The 23,979-nt window shown below is 58.5% G+C and overlaps 1 protein-coding gene across 2 annotated transcripts; it reads left to right on the top strand.

Annotated features, from left to right (window-relative positions):
* Window positions 1–1,767: 1,767 nt before the first annotated feature.
* ASIC4 (acid sensing ion channel subunit family member 4) lies at window positions 1,768–23,238 on the top strand (the record flags this gene model as incomplete). 2 transcript variants are annotated; one of them, XM_080799260.1, is made up of 10 exons in its annotated part: window positions 1,768–2,349; window positions 16,910–17,054; window positions 17,152–17,279; window positions 17,477–17,639; window positions 18,323–18,379; window positions 20,559–20,712; window positions 22,236–22,327; window positions 22,414–22,493; window positions 22,834–22,938; window positions 23,125–23,238. In XM_080799260.1, the coding sequence occupies 10 exons, from the start codon at window positions 1,768–1,770 to the stop codon at window positions 23,236–23,238; spliced, it is 1,620 nt and encodes a 539-aa protein (XP_080655386.1). The 2 variants fall into 2 exon arrangements, with proteins under 2 accessions (XP_080655386.1, XP_080655387.1); XM_080799261.1 differs by lacking the exon at window positions 18,323–18,379.
* Window positions 23,239–23,979: the final 741 nt, after the last annotated feature.

Genomic DNA, 23,979 nt, shown 5'->3' with positions numbered 1-23,979 from the left:
GACTGATGAGGCCTGACCTGACCTCGTAGCCAGGCTGGGTACTGAGTCCCTGCTCCCCAGGGTAGCCACCCATCCTCGGGGGTCCAGGCAGGGGGCTGCGACTGGCAGGGCAGGCCTGACTCAGGGGAGGGGTGGCCTCTGGGCAACGGGTGGACCTGGGGCTCTAATCCCCAGCAGCTGCCGTTTCCCTCAGATCGATTCCCTTCTCACTTTTTTTTTCAGCTGCTGGTTCCGCGGCTCGGATCGATGGAGCCGCCTCCCCCGCCCCTCTGAGCTTCCTCTCCCTGCTGCTCATTAGCGCCCCGATTAATCAGCGCCCCCCTTTCTTCTAGGGACAAGGGCTTCCTCCCCCCACCCCGCCGTGAGGGCGCACATTCTCACACGGGCCCCCCAGAACACCAGCGGCTCACTGTGACCACCCCACCCCAGGAGCACTAAGGCATTTCCTCCTGGGCTGCCAACAGGGGCCCCACCCCTGCCTGTGATAACAACCCACGTGCCTGCTTCCCCTCCGCAAACCCACAGCCACACCAGGGCTCCCTCCGCTTCTGCTTCTGGGATAGGACTCCCTCCTGGTCAAGCCCACACGTTTCTCCTCCCTCCCAAATCCCCATCTGGGCTCTTCCTCTCTCTCCATTCCACACCCTTTCCCCCACCCATCAGAACTCCTCTCTGCTCCCTGGCCTGTTCACCCCCACCCCCAGCCCGGCCTGGCAAGACATTTGGGATATTTTTGGATTAGCCCAGTGGCCACAGATGTGCAAGTCAGCCAGGGCGTTCCTCTGCCCCAGACCCACGAGTGACTGAGTTTGGGGGGATGGTAGGAGGCGGCCAGAGCCCCGGGGCAGGCAGGGGTATGGTGGGTGTTGAAGTTGGGAACAAAGCTCCAGGGAAGCCAAGAATCTTGATGGAGTCACTGTTGCCCCCTTTTCTGTCTTGCCTGCCCTCCTCTGCCCTCCCTTCCCTCATTCAAACAAGTGGCTCTCCCAAGGAGTTTCTGGAAGCTGCTGTGAGTGGGGTAGTGGGGGCAGGTGGTGGCTGGGTGCTGGAGTCAGGAGTCAGGAGTCAGGGAAGTGGGGGATGGCTGACCCTTCCCGGGGGTGTGGTCCCAAAAAGTGGCAGAATGAGCTGAGGACTCTGGGTGCAGATGTCTCCCCTGGGTGGCCTGGGAGTGGGGCCACCTGGGGACCCCACGAGTGCCTAGGCTGTAGCGAGAGTTTGGGGGGCAGCCCAATGAGATGTAGGGCAGGGGCTGGCGATCCTTGTCCTGGGCCAGTGGTGGGGGCTGCCCCCCGCCCCTGGTCTGGCTCCTGCAGCCAGTGGCGCCGGTGAAACGCTGTTGACATGTCCTGAATTATTAAGCATGGGGTGGGCTCCGGAGCACATGCTGAGCGGAGCGGCTGGGGCTGCGCGGCGTGGCGGAGCAGCGCTCACTCCCTCGCTCGCTCGCTCGCTCGCAGGGACACACGCAGGGGCTGACAGCTGTGCTGGTGCTGATAAGGGAAGCCACAAGGAGACGATCGAGGAGAGAGACAAGCAGCGGCAGAGGCAGCAGCAGCACAGGCAGCACCAGGGCTGCGGAGCTGCTGGGAGTGGGAGTGACTCCCCCACCTCAGGCCCCCACCCTGTCCCTGTCCTCCTCCCGCTTGCCCTGAGTTTAGAAGAGCAGCCGCTGCCACCACCGCCACTCCGGAGGGCACCGGGGGCTGCCAGCCAGGGAGGGACAGGGGCAGGGAGGCTCCGGCCAGTCCCAGCAGCCGGGGACAGATGCCGATCGAGATTGTGTGCAAAATCAAATTCGCAGAGGAGGATGCGAAACCCAAGGAGAAGGAGGCAGGGGATGAGCAAAGCCTCCTGGGGGCGGCACAGGGGGCAGCAGCCCCCCGGGACCTGGCCACCTTTGCCAGCACCAGCACTCTGCACGGGCTGGGCCGGGCCTGTGGCCCGGGCCCCCACGGACTGCGCAGAAGCCTGTGGGCACTGGCCCTACTCACCTCGCTGGCCGCTTTCCTGTACCAGGCTGCCGGCCTGGCGCGGGGCTACCTGACCCGGCCTCACCTGGTGGCCATGGACCCCGCCGCGCCAGCCCCAACAGCGGGCTTCCCGGCCGTCACCCTCTGTAACATCAACCGCTTCCGGCACTCGGCCCTCAGCGACGCCGACATCTTCCACCTGGCCAACCTGACAGGGCTGCCCCCCAAGGACCGGGATGGGCACCGCGCCGCCGGCCTGCGCTACCCAGAGCCCGACATGGTAGACATCCTCAACCGCACCGGCCACCAGCTTGCCGACATGCTCAAGAGCTGCAACTTCAGTGGGCATCACTGTTCCGCCAGCAACTTCTCCGTGGTAAGTCCTGCTGGCGGGCCGCCTGGCCTGGGGTGGCCAGAGGCTGGCAGGGAGCGGGGGTGGGGGGCAGGGAGGGCCCTGGGGTATCCTCACTGGGGCTTCCCTTCCTTCCACCACCAGCGACTGGCCTCGTGTCTTCCCCAAGCCCGGTGTTTCCCTCTGGCTTCCCGGGGCCACGAAGCAGGGGACGCTCCTATGGGCTTACCCAGGTGCTGCTGCTGCTCCTCTCTTCCACTCTGCTGCTGCTGCAGTGCCCAGGTCTGGGGGCCGGGGGGGGAGGTGGTGCCTGGAGTGGGCCCAGGAGCCCGGAAGCCAGGCAGTTTGCGGGTGAGGGATGCCCTGTGCCGAGGCTGGAGCAACTGACCCCTACTTGTCTGTTGTTCCCTTTTGCTTCTGTGGCTACTGGATTCTTCTCCCCACTGGACGAGGGTGATGGGTAGAGGGTGTCTGGGGGGCTCCAGCAAGAGAGGGACTCAGGACTGCCTCCTGGGGAGCTGGCCGGACCGGCAGGCTGAAAGCAACGATCTTGATCTTCCCGTACACTGGGTACCAGTGTCTCTTCTCGGTCTCTGTGTCTCTCATACACACCCCCTTTCACAGACTCTCTCACACATCCCTCTTTCATGCTGCCCCTCCAGCTTCTCCGGCTTTCCCTCCCTCCGTTTCCTGGGTCTTGCTGTTCCCTTGCCCGGCTCTGGCTCTTACACTGAGAATCACTCATTCACTCTTGTGTGCCTGGTTCACCCTCGCTGCGACCCAGCACGCGCGCGCACACACACACACACGCGCGCGCGCGCACACGCACGCACACACACACACACACACACACACACACACACACAGAGCTTTGCTGCTGGGGACAGTTTCCTGCACTGCCTCTCTCATACTCAGGGTCCCTGTCACAACACTCACGTGCACACCTGCACACCCACACACCGAGAGCTCATCTCTGTGTCCGCATCTCAGTGCTCACTTAGCTGCTGAGGACAGGGCCACACAGTGGATGCCATCCCCCCTCCTGATGCTCCCCCCACCCCCCATCTATCGCAATCCCTGCTCCCTGTGTGGGGACTGCTAGTGCCATCTCACATGGGTGTGAACACAGACACACACTCTCACTGGCATTGAAGTGTCCGCTCGGGCTGCCCTCCCATAGTCAGCTGTGAACATTGGGGTGTGTCTCGCGTGCTGTGTGTCTGTCCACCAGTACTCCATTTGCCCAGGGTCACAGGGTATCCCTCATCCCTGGTGCTTGTGCTGCCCGTCCCCAGTCCCCAGTCCCCAGTCGGCTCCCAGCATTGTGTACATATACGGGGCAGCAACACGGTACCCACTCCAGCCAGCCTCTAGTGGCCTGCCCCACAGATGGGAGCCGGAGTGGGGGGCTCACCTTCCTCCTGCCCAGTGGCCCCCTGCCCAGGTTCCCATTGACTCACCACCTTGGCATCATCGGGAAACGTGCCCCTAGTAGGCCTCCTAAGGCTCCTTGCACCGCCACCCATTCCTCAGCCTCTGGCTGCTCCTGCCACGGGATGTGAGGGGAGTTGGGTAGAAATGGAAGAAGGGACAGGAAGGAAGGACACTGCTGGGTCGGGGGGTGCTGGGCTTTTGTGCGGATACACGCCCCTCTTCTAGGGAAAAAAAAAAAATCACTACTCCTAAGCCCAGGACTGCAGGAGTCCCCAAGGAGGAGGTGAGGTGTTGAGAGTGTGCATGTGGCCTTTGGGGTCCCTGGGGCCCCTCTGTCTGATATCCTCACCCCTCAGAGCTGGGGGGGCAGGCAGAGCCCAGTCTCAGCAGGTGCTGTGGGGGCAGAAATCAATGGGAGCTTTGTGTCCCTAAGCAGGAGGTTGCATCTCAGGCCCCAGTTGGGGATAGAAAGGAAAGGGGAAGTGTGTCGAAACCTTAGTGGGAAGGAAGGGAGAAAAGAGGAGGGAGAGATGGGGAAGAGGGAAGTAAGGTGAGGGAAGCAGGGGTTTCCTGCCCTGCTCTAGGAAAGGGGGAGGTGCCTGGAGGTTATGGGAACAGGGAGTCTCTGGGAATCCAGAGGTGGGCTGATGAGAAGGATGGACATCCCTCAGGCCTTTTCATATGCTGGGCTGCAGAAAGGAGGGTGAGGTGGGTGGGAGAAGTTTGTGGGTCTCAGCTCTATGGTTGCGGCATACCCTAGAGGAGCAGAGGGGCAAAGCAAGCACTGGGGGACAGGAATTCCCCTTTTGATCCTGCTTTCTGTGTCCCCCACCCAGTCTAGACCCAATACCCTTCTGCCCACACCCCATCCCCCATTTGCTGAGTGTAACTCTCCCTTGGACCTGGCCTTCTGGAGTTGAGTCTGCTGCAAATACAATGGGGTCTGGGATTATTGGCTGGGATGGCCAGCCATGACCCATGGCCATGGGCGAGATGGAGGTGTATTGTGGGGCAAGATGGGAGAAGGGGTAAGAGAGGAAGACACAGGATCTCTACAGAGGACAGGAGGTCCACAACGGACCCTGTGGTGAGAACACGGAGCTCATGCTGGGGATCAATGGTAGGGAGACGGGTACGGGGACCAGGTGTCGAGGATCCTGCCCAGAGCATGGGTAGCGAGATGGTCAGTGACAGTGACAGGCTTTGGGTAAGGGGCTACAATGTGTTTTCTGTTGCTTTCCCTGTTTCCTCCTTCCCACTCCCCACTCTGCTGTGACCTTTCCTCTGGAATCCAAGTTAATAAATGTCACATTTTCCAGCCTATTTTTACTCCGGGTAACGTGCCCTCCCCCGGTCCCCTAAGCTACTGCTCCCAGCTTCTCTTACCACTGCAATTGCTTTCACCCCCACGCTCCCTGGTACCCCCTCTCTGACTCCCAGTCACTCACCCAGTCAACATGGAGCACTGCGTGCCCACTCCGTGCCTGCTAGGTGGCGTGGGGGGAGAGCAAAGAAGGGAAGCCCCGGCCCCAGTCCCTGTCCTCAAGCAGCCTACACTCTCCAGGTGGAGCAGAGACAGGGATGCTCAGAAGCTTAACCAACCATGCAAGAGTTAACCAGCCATGCAGGCGGTGTCATGAGGTGCCAGGATTAATTGCCAAAAGAGGGACATGAAGAGTAAGAGCCTGAGTTCAGAGATGCGGGGGGTGGGGCACTCTGGGCTAAAGAGGACTAGAAAGGTTCAAGGCATGAGGCAGGTGTGGGAGGTCTGGAGAGAAGGGGAGAAAGCGGGGAGAAGCTCTAGGCTTCACCCATGCTCCCCTCCACCTAGTTCACCCGGTCCCTTCTCCTCCCCCCCCCCGCCCCCTCCTTACTCAGTCTCATCCCCACCCACCCACGCCCACCTAGCCTCCTGCTCTCACCACCTATATGTTCTCTCCCTTCCTCCCGATTCCCACCACCATCTGCTGCCCCCACCCTGGTGCTCCAAGCCCCATCCATACTCTCCCCATTGCGGCTTGCTCTCAGCCTGCCCACTTACTAGAAGGCAGAAATCACTCTTTCTCCCTAGGCTTCATTTCTTTAGCTGTAAAATGCAAGGGTGGCTCTAAAATTCAGCATCGCCTCTCAGCTGGGGAGTGTATGGTGGGGCAGTCAAGTGTGCGGTTTCCCAAGCCAGACTGGCTGGATTTGAACTTCGGCTCTCCCCTTGAAGCATTGTGGCCTTGGAGAACTCAAAAAGCCTCCATGAGCCACAGTTTCTATGTTCAATAAATACAATAGTAGGACCTAAAAAATTTGAACTCCCCCCATACACTATTGCAGCCTTGCCAGCATTGCCCTGTGACCCAGCCCTCCCAAATATTCCTGCATGTGCACACATGTGTGCACACACACTCTCCAGATCAGTGCTCTCCCACCGGACATCTCGGGCATTGTGGAAGGGGTCCGTATCTGCACTCTCCAGCAGGGTAGTCACAGGCCACACTGGCTGCGGGGCATCTGATGGGGATCAGTGTGACAGGGAAAAGGAATGGTCAGTTCAAACAGTCACATGTGGCTAGGGGCAACTGTATGGGACAGCGTAGTTCTCGATGGTCCAAGGAATGAGGCTCAGACTACCTCAATGGGCAGGGCTAGGACTTCCAGCTGGGGTCCAAGGATGGGAGGTGGTGCTGTGGGCTCTGGTTGGAAGTGCCGCCATCTCCGATCTGGGCTGAGGTTAGGGTCTGTGTCTGGGGACATTGGGGTGTCTGGAAACACCACATGAGCAGACAGACCTTTCTTCCCAGGTGCGGGACATGACCTTGGTCTTTTCTCTTCCCTTCTAGTGTCTGTAAAATGGAAACATGGGGGGACATGGAGAATCCTTGAGGAGGCAGAGGTAGAACCCGGCCCCTCTCTGCAGGGTTGTCAGGGGTCCAGGCAGTCCCTGGGTGGGCAGATGACCAGGGACCCATGGGCCTCCATCCCCTCTTGGCTCCCAGACTTCCCTCCCCCTCCCAGCCCTCCCTCCCCACTCGCTGGTGACTGCCGTGACTATTAATCACTCGCCCTGTTCTCTTCCTCTCTACTAATCAGGCACAATTAGACAAGGCCTCTTCCAGCTGGGCAGTCCCCCTCCCTGCCCTCCTCCCTTCGCTCCCAGCCCCACCCAGCTGCCAGCCAGGACAGCTCTGAGGCAGAGGGAGAAGCAAGCAGGGAGGCCCTCTAGCACTCCCGCCCGCCCCCAGATCCTCAGCAGTCCCCTGCCGCCCATCCCAGCTGCCTCCTGATCCTGTCCCCCTCCCTGGCGTGGTCAGACCAGTACTGATCATCTCTGTCCTGCCTCCTTGGTTGTGGGCGGGCTACCCCAAGAACATGCCAACTCCAAACCTTTGTTCCTGGCTCCAGAGGGGCTGAGGGCTGCCCCTCATCCCCTTGACTCAAGAAGGGATGGGCTTCCCATCAGGGTTGGTCCGGGCAGGCAAGCTGACCTCTTATCCTCACCCTCCATCCAGCCCTCTGTCCCCTCAGACCCCGTACCCTCCTGAGGCATGAATGTTGAGAACATTTAGTTCAACATCTAGTTCAGGGTTGGTCCTGCCTTCGGGGAGCCAGGCAGGTCAGGTCGTGGAGGGCACACAGCAGGGAATGGTGGGGCCTGAACAAAACTGAAGATCACTTATTCCTGAGGGGAGCAGCTGCTCCTCAGCCCCAGCTAACCAGAGCCCTCCATCAGGGATGGATGCCCAGGGTGTGTGCGTGTGTGTGTGTGTTGGGGGGGCATCCAGGGAAGCCCAAGTCTTGATCATTTTAATAAAAATGTTCCTGATTTAAAAAATACTCCAAGGGCTACCTACAACTCCTGAATTTCAGAGCCCAGTATGCTCTCCCCACCTCCTGCCCGGTGCTGGCTGCCACCCTCAAGCCCTCCTGGAGGGGGCGCTCTCAGTCCGGCCGTTTCCCGTTGGCCAGTGGAGTGGGTGACCCGGGGGATCTGAGTGGTGTGGCCAAGCATCCAAGGGCAGGGGCTGTTACTGCTACAGAGGACTGGTCTGCAAGGGCAGCGGGGAGGGCCATGAGGGACGTGCTCCACCCAGCCCCACTCAGCAGCCCTGTGGCCTCTTCATTAATCAGGAATCAGCCCCGAGCTGGGCTCATTATCAGCTCAGCTTCTTGTGGCACTGCCGGAAGATGCTGATTAGCATTTGAAGAAATGGCCCCTGTATCGCCCTCCTGTCCTCCCTCTTTCTCCCCTACCCGTGCTCCTTCCTAAACCCCCACCCCTACCCTTCTGCTTCCCTGGACCTGCTCCCTCTTGTGGCTGGCAGCAGGGCTGCCTCTGCAGGGCGGGCTTGTGCGGGCAGAAAGATCAGGGATGGGAGGCGGAGGGCAGGAGCATCCCAGGGAGCACTAGGGATGGGGAGCTTCGAGACTGCTCGGGCTGAGGCCCCTGAATCAGTGGGTCCCACTGGACAGGAGAAAATGCGGGGTGGAGAGAGGGTGGCCGGGAAGAGATGGACAGGCACCCTGGAGGAGGGGATGAGGCTTCCTGGGGCTGGTGAGTTAGTGTTTCCCCGGCCTTCCAGGCTCTCTCGGCAATGCTTCCTCCTTATAGCAGCTGGCAGAGGGGGGTAGGGACGGCCAGAGCCGTGGACAGGAGACCTGAGGGTTAGGGTCTTGGAGCCATCCAGAGGAATGGGGGTGGGAAGGCGGGAGGAGAACAGAGACCCGGAGGGTGGAGACAAGAAGGTTCAGAGTGCTGTGTGTTTCCAGAAAGAGGGTAGGGGGGTGGAGGAGGAGTGTCTGCACTTCTCCTGGCTCCCAAGCAGGGGGCCGGCAGCGCCGGAAAGCCAACCTACCCCCCAAATGTTCACCATGCCCTTGGGACACCCGTTTGGGATTGGAGGGGGAGCAGTTCCAGAGTCAGGCATCGGCTGCAGCAGGCGAGGCAGCAGCGAGAGAGTTCAGAGAGGAGCCACGGGATGATTAAGGGGAAATGGAGGATTGATTTAGGAGGAAAGATTAAAGGAGCTAAATCCGTGGCGCTTGGCTCAGCGGTGACTAAGCGTGGACAGGATAATAGCTTACAAATGTGTGAAAGGTGTAAATACCAAGTGGGGGGAGGGGAGGCGGCTCGGCGGGCCAGGGGACAGGGGCGGGGGCTGGTCAGGCCTCCAGGGGGACTGGACACCCCTGGGCGACTGCCCATTAGGGCTGGCCCCTCTCCAGGGGTGGTGCGGGAGCGGGGGTCACGGGGTGTTGGGGAGCCCCAGGTTCCAAACAGGGGTTCCGCTTCTGGGGCACAGCTCCGCGAACCTGGTGCTGACCTCCACGTCCCACTCCCGCCCCGCGAAGGATCTGAGGTCGCGGGTTCATATCCCATCAGCGTCAGTGGGCGCCCCTCGGGCCCAGGGCCTCTCCCGCTGCTCCCGAGCCCGCCAGCTGCCTCCGCAGAGCCGCCTCCTCGGGCCCCCGCCCCGCCGTCCGGGCTCGCGCCCCCTCGGCCCTCCCCGGGCGCGGCGGGTGGCGGGAGGCGGTGTCTCCCTCCGCGGTGGAAGCCTCTGGCGCTGCTGTGTGCGGAGGTCACTTTGCCGAGGAGCCGGGAGCCGGGGGAATGCAAATGAGGCAAACCCAGGGAGGAGAGCCGAGGCGCCCGGAGGAGACGGGAGGGAGGGCGCTCGGGCGCGGTGATGGATGCCTGCCCCGCGGGAGGGAGGAGGGAGCAGCGGGGAGCGCTCGGCGCTGGGTGCGGCCCCCCGGGTGCGGGTGGGCCGGACGGGGCCGCCCAGGAGCGTGTGCGGGGGGTGGGGGCGCACATCCACCAACCCACCGCCGCCCCCGCCACCCCCTGGGTCTTGGCCCGGGAACTCCCGCCAGGCAGTGGGTGTGTGCTCGCTCCACTGTGTCAACACAACTCTAACGAATAACTTTGCATCGAGGGGCGGCAATGTCAGGGAAGGGCTTCGTTACAAATTAAAAACATTCCCGCCTGGAAAAATGACTTTCTGGGGTTTAAGGCCTAAGTGGTCGCTACCTGGGAGCAGGTTTGCCTGTTTACCTGCGTGCTGGTGGCCGCGCGCTCTCCTCTCCCGTGGAAACGCGACGCGCGCCTGGAATCCTCGCATTCTGCTGCGGGCCCCAAGCTCTCCCCGCTCCTGGCCCGACCTCAGCCGGGAGTCACGCGGCCTAGGCCGTCCGCTACTTCTCTTCTACCACCGCTCACACATTTACATTTGAACAAACACCGCCCGGATTTCCTCCTGGGCTGGGAGCGGGAGCGCAACAACCTTGGGGAGGAAGTCGCTGGGCAAAGTCCCGGGGTGGCTGTGGGGGTGTGGTAGGGAAGGCGGCTAGGCCTCCTTGGCGGGGTGGGGAGGTGTGGGGGGGTGTCGTTCTCCTCTCCGCCGTGTGACACGATCTGAAGCCCTTCATGTGGGGGTGAGTGGGCTTGCTCCGAGAAGATTGCCTCTCTAACCCAACTCCAGCTCTTGTCCCACTGTCAGAGGACTTGTGCTGGTCCCCTCCGCGCCCCACCCCCCCGGCCCATCACAGCAATAATCACAGCTAGTAATGATCTGCTTGTACCTGCGGTTGTCAGGTCTGTCTTGTTCCCCACCGCTCTTCACCTGCCTCTTAGTGTAGGCGGCTCAATAAACACGTTTTGAATAAATGAATCCCTCTGCATTCAGACAGCAAAGGCCCTCAGGGCAGAGACCGTCTGTTTGGTTCTCTGAACCGTCCCCAGCGCCACGCATGGTGCGACACAGTGCCCAGGCTCAGCCAGTAGTGTTGGACACGTGGATGTTGTGTGAACACCTGCCATGTCCTGAGCACCTAGGTGTGTATCATCACACATGGGTAGGAGCGCAGCCTCGGGCTCCAGATGGGCTGGCACCTGCTGAACTGTGGGAGGGGACCCTGCCAGGTCCCTTACCCTCTTTGGGCCTCTATTATCTCATCTATAAAATGGGGTAAGTGACCTCTGTAGAGGGTTTCTGTGGGGAGTAAGGAGCTAATTTATATAAGGGCCATGCTTGGCATAGAGTAAGCCCTAAATAAATGTTAGCTATTATTTATGTAGATTATCTCTTTCCTTGGGACACCTCTGAAGGGTGCCTATTATTATTCCCATTTTACAGGTGAGAAATGGAGGATCAGAGAGGTTAAATGACTGAACCCGAAGGCCACAGACAGTGAAGGCGCGGCCCAGATGTGAACCAGGGTGGACAACAGACCTGTTGGCTTGAGTGCAGCTTCCCAGCTCGTAGGGGAGCCATATTTCAGCACTGGGGTGGGGGTGGGGGGTCCGCTCTGACAGATTGCTGAGAGAGGCTTTACCAAGGCGCACGGTACCCTAAGAATGGGATCACTGGGAATCCAAGATCAAAATGCTGCACCAATGTCAAGTATACATCAATATTAGAAAGAAAGAGAGAGAGAGAAAAGCTGCACCATTTGGCAAGAACCTCCATTCACAAATCTCCACCCCATGCCACCGCTCGTTGCCTTCCTTGAACACCCCACCATGCATCGCTCTGAACTTATCTCTCATCCTCACAACTAACTTTAGGAGGAGAAATTACCACTTCCCTTTAACAGATGAGCAACCCTAGGCTCAGGGAGATTAAATCACGCACCTGCACCCAAGGGGGTTTGTCCGAGGCTGGTGGCAGACCCAGGATTTGAACCCTGTTCTGTGGGACTCGAAAATCCAAGCTCCTTTCCCCCAAGTTAAGAAACTATGTTATGTGTGTCCATTGCCGATACCACCTCCAGTGGTTTATCTCTGCCCCAGGTTATTGGTCTCAACCACACCCTTCCTGCTGATGCTGAGGCCTCAGGTGTAGGATTTGAACTTTGCAGATGCCTTTTACCTACACTCCTTACAATCACCGTGAAATAAGTCAGGCAAGAATTTCTAGGTCCCCCCCCAAAAAAGAATTTCTAGTCCCACTTGACAGATGGGTCCAGAGAGACCAATCACTTTATTAGCCAAGGTTACACGGGCTGTCTGTGGCAGGGAGCTGAGGCTGGCACCAGGACCTACTGACTCCCCGGGGGGTTAGAGGAGAGTGTTGGGGGAGAGGGACTGGACTCTGGCTCTGAATTTGCCCTGTCTTCCTCTGTGCCCTTGGACTAGGCTTCTGTTTTGGCCTTTATAGGCCCAGTATAGACACTCCACATGTCTTGAGTTGGTGTTTCCTTCCTACCCTGTGAGGATAGAGAAGCAGGAGGCTTTGAACTTGAACATGGGGGTTGTTCAAGAGTTGTTCAACCTGCTGTGCTAGTCACCTTCGTCCAGGACCAGAGAAGAAGCACTGCCTTCCACAGCCTACAGGACTCTGGAGTCCACCCTGTGGGGTTAAGGGGAGTTCATTCCAGGGGGCTGCGAAAAGCCTGGGGCTGGACCACATCAGGGGAGGGCTAATGGAATGTGGGGGGATGAAGCTACTGTGGAAAAGTCAGGGGCGAGGTGCCAGGGCCTTAGCAGAGGCAGAGCACCCAGAAGGCAGTGGAGATAAAAGTCCAGGCCACAGATTAGCTCCAGGATTAGCCCTGTCTCGGCTGCTCTAGGCTGCTCTGGGCTGCTTCTTATCTCCCCCACAGCTCTGAGCCCTGGCCCTGCTAATTGCCTGTTAACCCCGTGGGCTCCAGTGGGCTCCGTGGCTGCAGGGAGGATGAGGAGTGGGGAGGGCGGAGGTGCACATGCAAGCCAGCCAGCCAAGGAGAGCTTTCTGGGGAAATGGGCTGCGGATAGATGGAACCCGAGGGGCTGAGAGGAGCCACTGCTCAGAGTGGGGAGCTCTGGATGGCTTTCTCCCAAGCTCTGTTGTCTGGGGCAGACATGGAGGAGAGGGCAGAGAGAAGGAGGGAAGCACACCTGGGGAGGGGTTCCTGGCTTGACAGGGGCGGTATCAGGCCCAGGAAAGGTCTAGTAGGAAGACAAGAGACAGAGACTGGACTCAGGCTAAGGATAAAGAGGATGCAGATCAAGGGGACAGATAGGACAGGGCTGGGGGGCAGCCAGGCCAGTGGGAGAGGAAGGCAGAGGCTGGGTGACAAGCTGACAGAGGCCAGATGGATCATTTCTCAGATGCTGAGGACGGCCAGGCCAGGAGAATAGAGAAAGGCCTTGAGATACACACCAAGATCAGGGGACAGAGACTAGGGACGCAGACCCAGGCCAGAGCCCAGGCCAAGAAAGGGTAAAGTGCTCTGAGAGGGACAGGCAGAGGGCTGGCCAGAAAAAGGTCACAGAGGAGTTCAAGAGTCCACATGGAGCACAGACAGATTCCCATCTAGAAGCTGTTCAGCCTGGGTCCAGAAGGTGGACCTGGAAGCTAAGGCAGAGAGAGAGACCGGGGGTGGGGATAGACCAAAGAGGTGGGGGTCTGAGATGGAGATGTGACCCAGAGGCCGAGGGTGGGTCTTTTGGAGACAGACCCTCAGCACACAAAGGCACATGGTGGCCCAGCCCCTGTCGCTCTCTGTGGCTGGACCCTGGACTCTCCTGTACACATAGCCTGCTCCCGGGCCAGTCCATGGGGAAGAGAGCAGTGGCCAGCCTAGAGGACCTCGAGGCAGAGCTGCCGTGCCGTCTCCATGGAAGAGGCCATGGGCTGTGCCGCCGCCAGAGTGCTGCCACTTAGGGGCTGGCGACTCCACCCGCTGCTGCCTGCCTGGCCCGGGGACCGTCTCCGGGGCAACGCTCTGCTCTGCCCGGCAGTCAGGCCTGACCTGGGCGGTACAGGTGGCCCTGCCAAGCTGGCCTGTCTGTTCCCTGCGGTGTATATCCGTCAGACCCAGAGCTCTTCCTCCCTAGGCCACTGCCGCTCTGCACACCACCTCAAGGGGGGGGGGCAGGAACCACCCCCCTCCCCCTGCAAAGTCCCTGCACGGGGCTGGGCTCCGGGTCACGAAGCATGCGTCTGTGCGAACATGCTGGGGGTATTAGGAAGGGAGGATGCCCAGCCCCACCCAGGGTCAGAAGCCTACCAGAACCACGGATTCCCTGAATACCTGCCAGGTGTTTATAAGCACTCACTCTGCTTGGGTGTTTTGGCGATGGGCTCAGCTGTGTTTGAATATCTGTTGTCATTTACCTGCTGTCTGCTCTTAGCCAAGTCATTTCCTTTTCTGAGCTTCCTCACCATTAAATGGAGGCAAAAATCGCGTGGTTTCTGGAAGGCTCAAAGGAGAAAATAAATAAAAAACACAATAGCGCCTTTGGAAGGGCTCACCTGGCACTCCTTCCCTCCACCTCCGCCTCCTTCTACAAGTTGTGCTGGGCTCTTTGCAAGCCAAGATGGTAAACACCCACAGGGAGGCCACAGTCCCATGGGTTGGGCCAAGCTGTGGAGAGAACGTGATGGTTCCTGGCGGTCAGGGAGAGCGGAGGTAGCGCTCCCTGGGTGGGGCAGCTGGAGGTGGGCGGCAGCTCACTAACCCTGTCCCCCACAGAGCCCATGCCTTATTCAGCCTCTCAACTAGAGCACACACTCACGACTGGCTGCATTGGCAAAAGATTCCAGTGTCTTCTTGGCCTTAAGTAGGAAGAGGGTGGTGCTTTGAGATTTGAGGCTTATAGTTATGTATTTGCCCCATCTGTCTTTCCTCCACCACTGAGGATCCAGGAATCTTGCACCCTGAGATGGGGTTTCTGGGTTCGCCTCCCTCCAGTGACAGGTCAGAGCACAGTTCTAAAGCAGAGCAGTCTTACTGGACTCTCACCTGTTCATTTAGGGCCTTTCTACTTGAAGTGTGGTCCATGGACCCACAGGTGGTTATAAATGCGGAATCCCACACATTACTGAATCAGAATCTGTATTTTAGCAAGGTCCCCTGGTGCTTTGTGCACACATTAAAGTTTGAGAAGCAGTGATCTCGGAGACCTTTGGTAAATCAGCCCACCTCTCTGAGCCTGCATTTCTTCAGCTGTGGGATCTGGGGTGGTTGTGAGGATCCCATGGGAAAGAGCATGTGAAGCCTTCTAGCTTTAGTGCCTGGGCACAGCAAATGCTCTGGGGCTTTGAGTGGTGCCTCCTCCTGCCCCAGCACAGAGTAGACAGGGGTGATCCAGACGGGGCCAAGGAAGCGAACCCAGAATCGGGTGAGGGGGCAGAGCAGGAGGGCAGAACAGAAGAGGAACTGAGAGGCAGCCGATCTGTAGAACAGAGTGAGGAAGGTGTACAGGAGTGAAGTGCAAGGAAAGGAGGAAGAGGGGAAAGGGGGACAGATGGGCGTGGAGTCACACTCCTGCTTCTTTTCTGCTGGGCGGGGCTGAAAAGGAGCTGGGGCCTGGCTGGGCAGGAGGGCAGTTGCCAGCAATGGGTTCTGGGAACAGCTCAAGTCCTGCGTCCGTCTGGATGAATTCCACCTCTCCCACCAACTAGGTGACTGCTTGTGTGACCTTGAGCAAGTCACATCACCTCTCTGAGCCGTCCTTTCCTGGTCTATAAGTAACAAGTTAATTTCACCTATCCAGGGTGCCCTGGTGGCTCAGTGGGTTAAAGCCTCTGCCTTTGGCTCAGGTCATGATCCCAGGGTCCTGGGATCGAGCCCCTCCTGGGATCGAGCCCCTCCTGGGATCGAGCCCCTCCTGGGCTGCTCAGCAGGAAGCCTGCTTCCTCCTCTCTCTCTGCTTGCCTCTCTGCCTGGTTGTGATCTCTGTTTGTCAAATAAATAAACAAAAAAATCTTAAAAAACAATTACACCTATCCACATCAGAGCTGCTGAGTTCCTGAAATGGGGTGGGGTGGGGGTTGACGCTGCCATGTTTTGTAAATTGCACGGTGCTTGTTATGTACCCATTTTTGTTTGAGGACCAAGAGACAGGGTGTTTGGGTGACAGAAGTACAGTGTGAGAGGGGTGTGAGAGGAGAGCATCAACCGGGTAATTGATTAATCTAAGGGGCATGGGACACTTAACCCTGCTCCCCAGCAAGGATGCCCCAGGCCCCCAGTTCTCAGAGATCCTCCCTCCCGCTGCCCCCAACTCAGCCCCTCTCTCTTCTACACAGTCTCTCTGAAGCTAGGCATTTAGGATATCTTTTCCCCAACACCGCCCTTCCTTTTCTCCCAGCTTTCACCAGTGCGAAATGTTCCCAAGGAGAGGCGAGGGGGAGCGCGAGAGTGATTGAGTGCACTGACCCCTTGCCCCCAGGGAAGGTGCTGCCTGTGATGGGTTTGACCCAGGGGCTCGTCTCTGTGGGGTGAGCCTGGCGGCGGGGAACTTGCCTCGCCTCTCCTTTGACCACGCCCCCCCCCCCCCCCACTTCCCGCACCAGCTGCTCCCCAACGCTCCACCGTAGTCCGGGCTGGCGGGGCCACAGCTTCCATCTCCGGGGCGCCAGTGCCATCTGGTGTCCATGCTGGGGAACTCTCCGTACGGGGAAAGGGAGCTTCGTCGAGCGCGGCAGTAACTGCTTCTAAGCATCCCTTGTGCTAGGCACTGGGCCAGGGCTGGGGACACCAGACAAGCTCATTGCTCCTGTGAGGCATAAACCTCAGTGGGGCGAGAGATGGACACTGGACAATGAGACAAACAGATACACAAGATCATCTCAGGTCTCGATAAGGACTTAGCAAACCGATGAACACCTTGATGGATGGAGGGTGTCACTTAATACACACTGTATGTGGTAATATGGGCATGGGTCCGAAGAGCGGACATGTAAGCAGAGTCTTTTAAGTCTCTTTTAAGATAGCTAAGCTGACCACGGGGCCAGATGGGAGACAGCGGTGAAAGGGGGCAGGGCACCAGATGGAAGGAAAGTGATTGGATTCTAAATAGATTTCAGAAGTAGAATCACCTGGTGCACATGCTGGATGGAATGCAGGGGTGAGGGAGAGGGAAGTGTCAGGGATTCTGATTTGAGAAACGGGATAGACGGTGGGGCCCTTTAATTGGGGAGGGCACAGTGTTTGGGAAGATAGCAAGAGTTCTGTTATTGATAGGTTACGCTGGAGAAGCCGCTTAATCATCTAAGAGAAGAAGTCACTAGAAAAGATAGCACTTGGGGAAGAGGCTGGGCTGCAGAATGGTTGCTGTTGGACAGTGTCCAGGCAGGTGTAGTGGCCCTTTCACAGCACAGGGAACCTTGAGCTTCAGGAATTGTCTTAGCCCCTCCACTCATCTCCTCTCCTCCTCTCTCTCACCCCACAGGTCTATACTCGCTACGGGAAGTGTTATACCTTCAACGCCGATCCACAGAGTTCGCTGCCCAGTCGGGCAGGGGGCATGGGCAGTGGCTTGGAGATCATGTTGGACATCCAGCAGGAGGAATACCTGCCCATCTGGAGAGAGACAAGTATGCAGGGAAAGGGGCGGGGGCTAATTTAGGGGCACCCGGAGAGATGCCCTCTGGCTGGGATGGGTTTCCAAAGGTCCCCATCTCCACTGTGCAGATGAGACATCATTCGAGGCTGGCATTCGGGTGCAGATCCATAGCCAAGAGGAGCCCCCCTACATCCACCAGTTGGGCTTCGGTGTGTCCCCAGGCTTCCAGACCTTTGTGTCCTGCCAGGAACAGCGGGTGAGCACCTCCAGTTGGGCCCTGAACTGGGCATCAGGCAGGGTCTTTGGGCCCTGTGGGGATGTCCACCGGCCCTGCCCTCCAAAAGCTCACTGCCCACCAGCAACTCCCCTACCCCAAGGACTTTGTTGGAGCTGTGGGCAGTGGAGGGCCAGGTGGGACTCTGAGGCATGACCCCATGTGCACCCCCCCTGCAGCTGACCTATCTGCCCCAGCCCTGGGGCAACTGCCGGGCGGAGAGCAGGCTCCGGGAGCCCGAGCTTCAGGGCTACTCAGCCTACAGTGTGTCTGCCTGCCGGCTGCGCTGTGAAAAGGAGGCCGTGCTTCAGCGCTGCCACTGCCGGATGGTGCACATGCCAGGTGGGCATCCACCCCTCCCACCAGCCCTCCGGGCCACCCCACCAGGCTCCAGAACCTCCCTGGGTGGAATGCTGCTCCTGTGCACGAGCACGTGCACTGCGGCATGCGTGCCTGTCTGTACTCCTGTGAGTGCATGCATGTATGTCAGAGATTTTTTAAAAAGATCTATTTATTTATTTGAGAGAGAGAGTGCGGGGAGGAGGGGCAGAGGGAGAGAGAGAGAAGCAGATTCCCTGCCGAGCATGGAGCTGCACAGGGGCTCGATCTCATGACCCTGAGATGAGGAGCTGAGCTGAAATCAAGAGTGTCGGTAACAGACTGCGCCCCCCCAGGTGCCCCTGTCTGGGATTTTACGTGTTTTCACGTGTGCATCTGGGAATACACTCATGCGTGCTTGTGGGCGTGTGAATATGTATCTATGCATACATATGTTTATGGACAGGGTTGTGTGGGTATGCTTGAACACACACATACAGATGTGTGTATACATGTGCATGCAAGTGTGCATATGTTTGCATTTTAGGCATACATGCACAAGCACGTAGAAGCTCATGCATGTACAGGGATGTACAGACATACGTGTTTGTGTGTGCATGCACACAGGTGTGTGTCCACATTTGGGAATGTGCTGGGGGAGAGGGGGTGGAACCGTAGACTCCAGGAATAATCTTCTCTCCTTTCAGGCAATGAGACCATCTGCCCGCCGAATATCTACATCGAGTGTGCTGACCACACACTGGGTCCGTGCTGCCTTCTCCCTTCCCCTGCCTCTCCATCATCCTCCTCTTCATCTCTGTCCACTGTTCTCCTCTCTGCCTTGGCCCCCCTCCTCCTAGTCTCTCCCAGGATGGTTCTTCCCAGGGTTGAGCCTTATCCCATACTTCTAGGGGTTCTGAGGACTTTGCAGGTGTGGACACTTGGGTAAGTGGAGGCAGCAGGGTGGGAGGGGGTGCAGAAAACCAGGACTGGGAGTGAAGGGCTGGGCTTTCTGTTGTGGCTCAGCCAATGAGCTCACCTTCTCTGGGAAAGCGAAAGGACTTCTCTCTGCATCTGAGGAGAGATGCACGGCTTAGTATCAGTGTGGGTAAGGCAAACCGCATGGGTCCCTAGGTCTCACTTGGGCTGTGATTCTCTCATTCTCTCATCCATCCATCCATTCCTTCTTCTGCAGATGTTGCCAGGCTGGTCTGGTGCTGGAGGTGAGAGTGGGAACAAGAGGCTGTCCTTATGGAGCTTCCCGGCCTGCGGGGCTGTGGACCAGCACGATGGCCCCGTGCTAGTCCTTGCAGACGGGAAACTCAGTGGTGCTACAGGGTCCCCGGGTGGGGCACATAGCTCCACCTGGGAAGGCAGGAGGATCCTTGGAGGAGGTGATTGATTAGCTGAGACTTGAAGGGTGTGGAAAAGTCAGCCTAGTGAAAAGCGGTGGCATGGTCTAGGCCCTGGGGCAGTTCCGTGCTAGACATCTGTGGCCCGAGAGAGAGCTGGAGAGAATGTGCTTGGGGTGGCACGGAAAGGTCAGCACTGCTGGAGGGCAGAGAACACAGGAGTAGGCAGCAAGAGGGGAGGGGGCTCTGGGAAGCCCACAGTGGCTCAAGGCAAGGCAAGAGCACCCTCTGAAGTTAGCAAGGTGCTGATCAGCCACGGAGAATGGAAGGCACGAGTAAGAGCAGAAGCAGGGCAAGTGGTCAGGAGGGCATTGCAGTCCTCCGGATGGTGGGGCCGTGGGGAGTGGACGGGCAGTGGAACCACATGGAGACCGTCTCTGTCCCGTATCCCAAACGCATCACAGCCAGAGGGGCAGCGGAAGGACAGTTAATGAAGGGGCAGATGCGGAAGTAGGGACGTGGGAACCACAGTAATGGTGAAACTCCACAGAACTAGCAACATCAGGCAGCCTCAACTTGTGCAGGCCTAAGGTGGGGAAAGGGGAGGAACACCGCTGGGGCCCAGAGATCTGTGGCTGTCCCAGAGGACAGGAGCTAGGACCACAAGAGGGGGGAGTGGCCTCAGCTGACCCACCGCCTGGTGGAGAGGAAGCGCTGGCATCTTTCCCCCCCTTCCCCTCTGCCCCTGCTGGGGTCTTAACCCTTGGTTCAACCCAACCCAAAGCCAGAAGATGAGGGAGTCCAGCTGATGCATCAGGCAGAGAGCCCTGCCTCCTGGGCACAGAGAAAAGTGGAGAGTGAAGAGTGAATCTGAAGAGGGGAACAGAGAAAATCCAGCATATTTAAAAAGAAAGAAAGAAAGAAAGAAAGAAAGAAAGAAAGAAAGAAAGAAAGAAAGAAGATTTATTTATTTGAGGGAGAGAGAGAGCACAAGAGACAGTGTGTGTGGTCCTGCACACAAGTGGGGGGAGGGGCGGAGGGGAAGAATCTTCAAGCAGACTCCCTACGGAGCACAGACCCAGACCCATGAGATCGTGACCTGAGCTGAAACCAAGAGTCAGATGCCTAACTGACTGAACCACCAAGATGCCCTGAGAAAATCCAGCATATTAAACACAGCATTTGTCTTTCTGTCCATCTGTCCATCCACTCATCCACTCATCCATCAGCATATAAAAGTAGGCATATAATTCCATTCATCCAGCATCCTCTCCAAGCCCCGTGTGTGTCTGAGCCCTCGTGTGATTGATTAGCTCTGATGGATGGGCTGTGTCCTCTGTCTGAGTCATGAGGACTTCTCGGTCCCAGGGGGCTGGGACACAGAAGGATAAGCCTGTAGGAGGGTGCTGGGGGTTTCTGCCTTCACCCGCTTTCTTAGGTAGTCTGAAGCTTGTCCAGAAAGGAAGCCCCAGAGAGTCTTCCCTAGGCAGTGCCAGGGTGGCCCTCCCTGTGGACGTGACTTCTCCCGGCAGCTAGTGGGCCTTGGGGCCACGCGCCCTCCCCCACTGCAACTGGTGCCTCTGTGTTGCAGACTCCTTGGGAGGGGGCTCCGAGGGCCCGTGTTTCTGCCCTACTCCCTGCAACCTGACTCGCTACGGGAAAGAAATCTCAATGGTCAGGATCCCCAACAGGGGTTCAGCCCGGTACCTGGCGAGGAAGTACAACCGCAATGAGACCTACATCCGGTATGTGTGCGCATGCATGTTGTGCATGCGTGCGTGCGTGCATGGTGGAGGCACAGGCCCGGAGTGTGGTGAACCCTGGGAGTGGGCTGCATCTTTCTTACTAATGAGGCTTCTTCCCGGATGCCTCTCACAGCCCTTTTTCTCTAATTAATCCCTACCCATCCTCCAAGTCACATCCTGGAGGTCCCCTTCTTTTTAAAATAAAGATTATTATTTATTTGAGAGAGAGTGTGTATGAGTACAGGGAGGGGGAGAGGGAGAGGGAGAGGGTGAAGCTGGCTCCAGGCTGAGCACGGAGCCTGATGTGGGGCTCCATTGCTGGACCCTGAGATCACGACCTGAGCCTAAGGCAGCCCTTAACCGACTGAGCCACCCAGGCACCTCCAGGGAGGCCCCCCACCTTTTAAAAAGATTTTATTTATTTATTTGAGAGAGAGTGAGAGACCATGAGAGGGGAGGTCAGAGGCAGAAGCAGACTCCCCATGGAGCTGGGAGCCTGACGTGGGACTCGATCTCAGGACTCCAAGATCATGACCTGAGCTAAAGGTAGTCTCTTAACCAACTGAGCCACGCAGGGAGGCCCTTCTTGATCCAAATGCCTTTCCTCTGAGCTCCGCAGCAGCCTGTACCTCTCACTCTCTCTCTCTCATGGCACCCACCTGTTGCTTTCCCACCTACTACTGTGTCTTTCTCCCCCAGCAACCCTGGTGCCATTAAATGCATGCTGAGGGAATGCTTCCCTAAGAGAGAGGGACCAGGTGCCCAGCCAGCAGGAGAGGACTCACTGAACCTTGGGTCTGGTCCCCTGCAGCCAATCCTGTGGGTGCTGGGTTGCCACGGTGTGGGTCCTGTGGGGACAGAGATGATTACACCACAAAGCTCCTGCCACAGTGTGTGTACTGCCACAGTGTACCCGTGTGTGGTACCGACTGGCAGGCCTCCCCTGAGATTACCAGGCGGGGCAGATGATGAAGCTGGGGGAGGCATGTGCCCGGCCTCTGAGGACACTGGGTGTGTGAGAGGAGACGGGGGAGGCCTCCCGACTAGAGAAGTGTGGGATCATATAGAGATGAGCCTGAGCAGTAGGAAGGCTGTGTGGAGACAAGCAGATAAGAAAGCAGTCTGGCCAAGAAGGCACAGATCATGGGCAGTCTTGGAGGTCTGGAAAAAGAATTTGGGGGTGAACTGCTGGTCAATAGGGAGCCTGTGAAAGTTCTAGAGAGGTATTGCGATGATGTGGAGTGAGTGGCATTTGCTGCTTTACAGCAGAAGGCGGGAGGGACTCCTTCAGGCCCAGGAGTTTTATTTTGCTCTCCCAGGCTCCTGGCTAACCCTCGGAATATGAAGCAGACAAGCATCTAGGACAATCTCCCCTCACAGCCTTTGGAAGTCTGAGGGTGGTTCTCGCTGGCTTCTTGGGGCAGGGGACCTCAGATCAGGATCTGCTGGATCTGGGATGTCCCTGCCAGCCGCCTCCTCAGGAAGACAGCCCCACAGGGACACTCTGCCTCCTGTCTCCACAGGGAGAACTTCCTGGTCCTTGATGTCTTTTTTGAAGCCCTGACCTCCGAGGCCATGGAGCAGCGAGCAGCCTATGGCCTGTCAGCCCTGCTGGGTGAGATGCCGCCTGACCCAGTTCCGGGGGGATGGAGGTGGGGATCGGCCTGGCCAGTGCTTCTGACCTGCTCTCATGCTCCCCAGGAGATCTCGGGGGACAGATGGGCCTCTTCATTGGGGCCAGCATCCTCACACTACTGGAGATCCTGGACTACATCTATGAGGCAAGAGATGGGGGGCCTGGTAGGGACCCCCCCAGAGGGGGTATGGAGGGTGAGAGGAGGGGGTATGGAAGAAGCAAGGGGGCAGTACAGGCTTCCTGGTGCAGCTGGCCTGGCCATGAAGCCAAGCTTGGGGTTTTGGGCTAGGGTCTCCCGACCAGCTGGAAGGCAGGCGTGAGGGTGCTGAGGAGTTAGGAGAAAGGGATGGGCGGGGAGGATTAGGGAGTCCTCCTGGGGGTTTGCTGGGGCAGCAAGTCCTACAAAGTGGGCCTCGGTGAGGCCTGCCCTTCTCTACCGTAAAGTTTCCTGAGCCCACTGCTGTCCCCCCACCCTGAACCCCAAGGTGTCCTGGGACCGACTGAAGCGGGTGTGGCGTCGTCCCAAGACCCCCCTGCGGACCTCCACCGGGGGCATCTCCACCCTGGGGCTGCAGGAGCTGAAGGAGCAGGTGAGGGTGAGCTCTGCTGAGCGCAGCCAGGGCTCTCTCCTAGGACTGAAGGCCTCCGCCACTTCTGACCTAGCCTGTCAGAGCTCAGCTGTAGCCCCTGCCCCAGGGCACAAGGAAAGGCTGGCTGTGTGGGGCCCAGGGGTCTGGCTCGCATTCTCCATGTCTCACTCCCTCTTCACTTTGCAGAGTCCATGCCCAAGCCGGGGCCATGCTGAAGGTGGGGGAGCCAGCGGCCTGCTCCCCAACCACCACCACCCTCCTGGCCCCCGAGGAGGCCTCTTTGAAGACTTTGCTTGCTAGGACGGTGCTGTCTAAAAAGACCCAGGGGTCTGGGAACCCTTCCAGGATCCCCAACAGTCTCCTCCCTCCTGGGACACAAGGCCTGGGGGCAGCCCGAGGGAAGGGGGAGAGGGCAGAGGGCGGTCCTCACTGGGAGGGTGGGGATTCAGTTCAGGCTCTCACCAGCTCTGGCACCAGCTGCTTTGCACAAGGGTCTTTCTTGTCCACCCCCCCCCCCCAGGCTGGTGCCCAGGGAGGGCTGGAGGGGAGGGAAGGAAAGGAGTGAGGGAGGTGGAGGAAGGGGCCCACCCTAGCAGGGGTGGAACCCCCTGTACATTTGTATATATTTAGGGAGGACAGGGTGGGGGTGGGGGAACAGATGTAGAAGGTGGGTGGGGCTATGGGGGTGGGTGATTCAGGGACAGCCAGAGTCCCAGCCCTAGAATGTCAGCAGGAGAAGGAGAACCCCAGGGACTCAGGAGTGCTGGACTGGTCCTACTTCCTTTCCCTCTCCAGGCCCAGCTCCCCTTTTGGCAGGGGGACTGGGTGGCCCAGCAGGCCTGGCCCAGCTCCCAATTCCCCCTGCCCCAACCCCACCTTCAGAGTCCCCTCCACAGGGAGCAGGCCAACCCATTAGACCTTGGCTGAGCTTGGGGGTGGGGAAGGGAGCCTTCTCGATGGGCCTCTCTGCCTCTGGTCTGGTTTTATAAAGCGCTGATGAAACTGAGAATAAAGAGGCATAAAGAATTCTCTGTGTGCCTG

Source organism: Martes martes (assembly GCF_963455335.1).
Source record: "Martes martes genome assembly, chromosome: 3".
Classification (NCBI taxonomy): Eukaryota; Metazoa; Chordata; class Mammalia; order Carnivora; family Mustelidae; genus Martes; species Martes martes.
The sequence above is the reverse complement of the archived record's forward strand: the minus strand, read 5'-3'. Positions and strand labels throughout refer to the sequence as shown.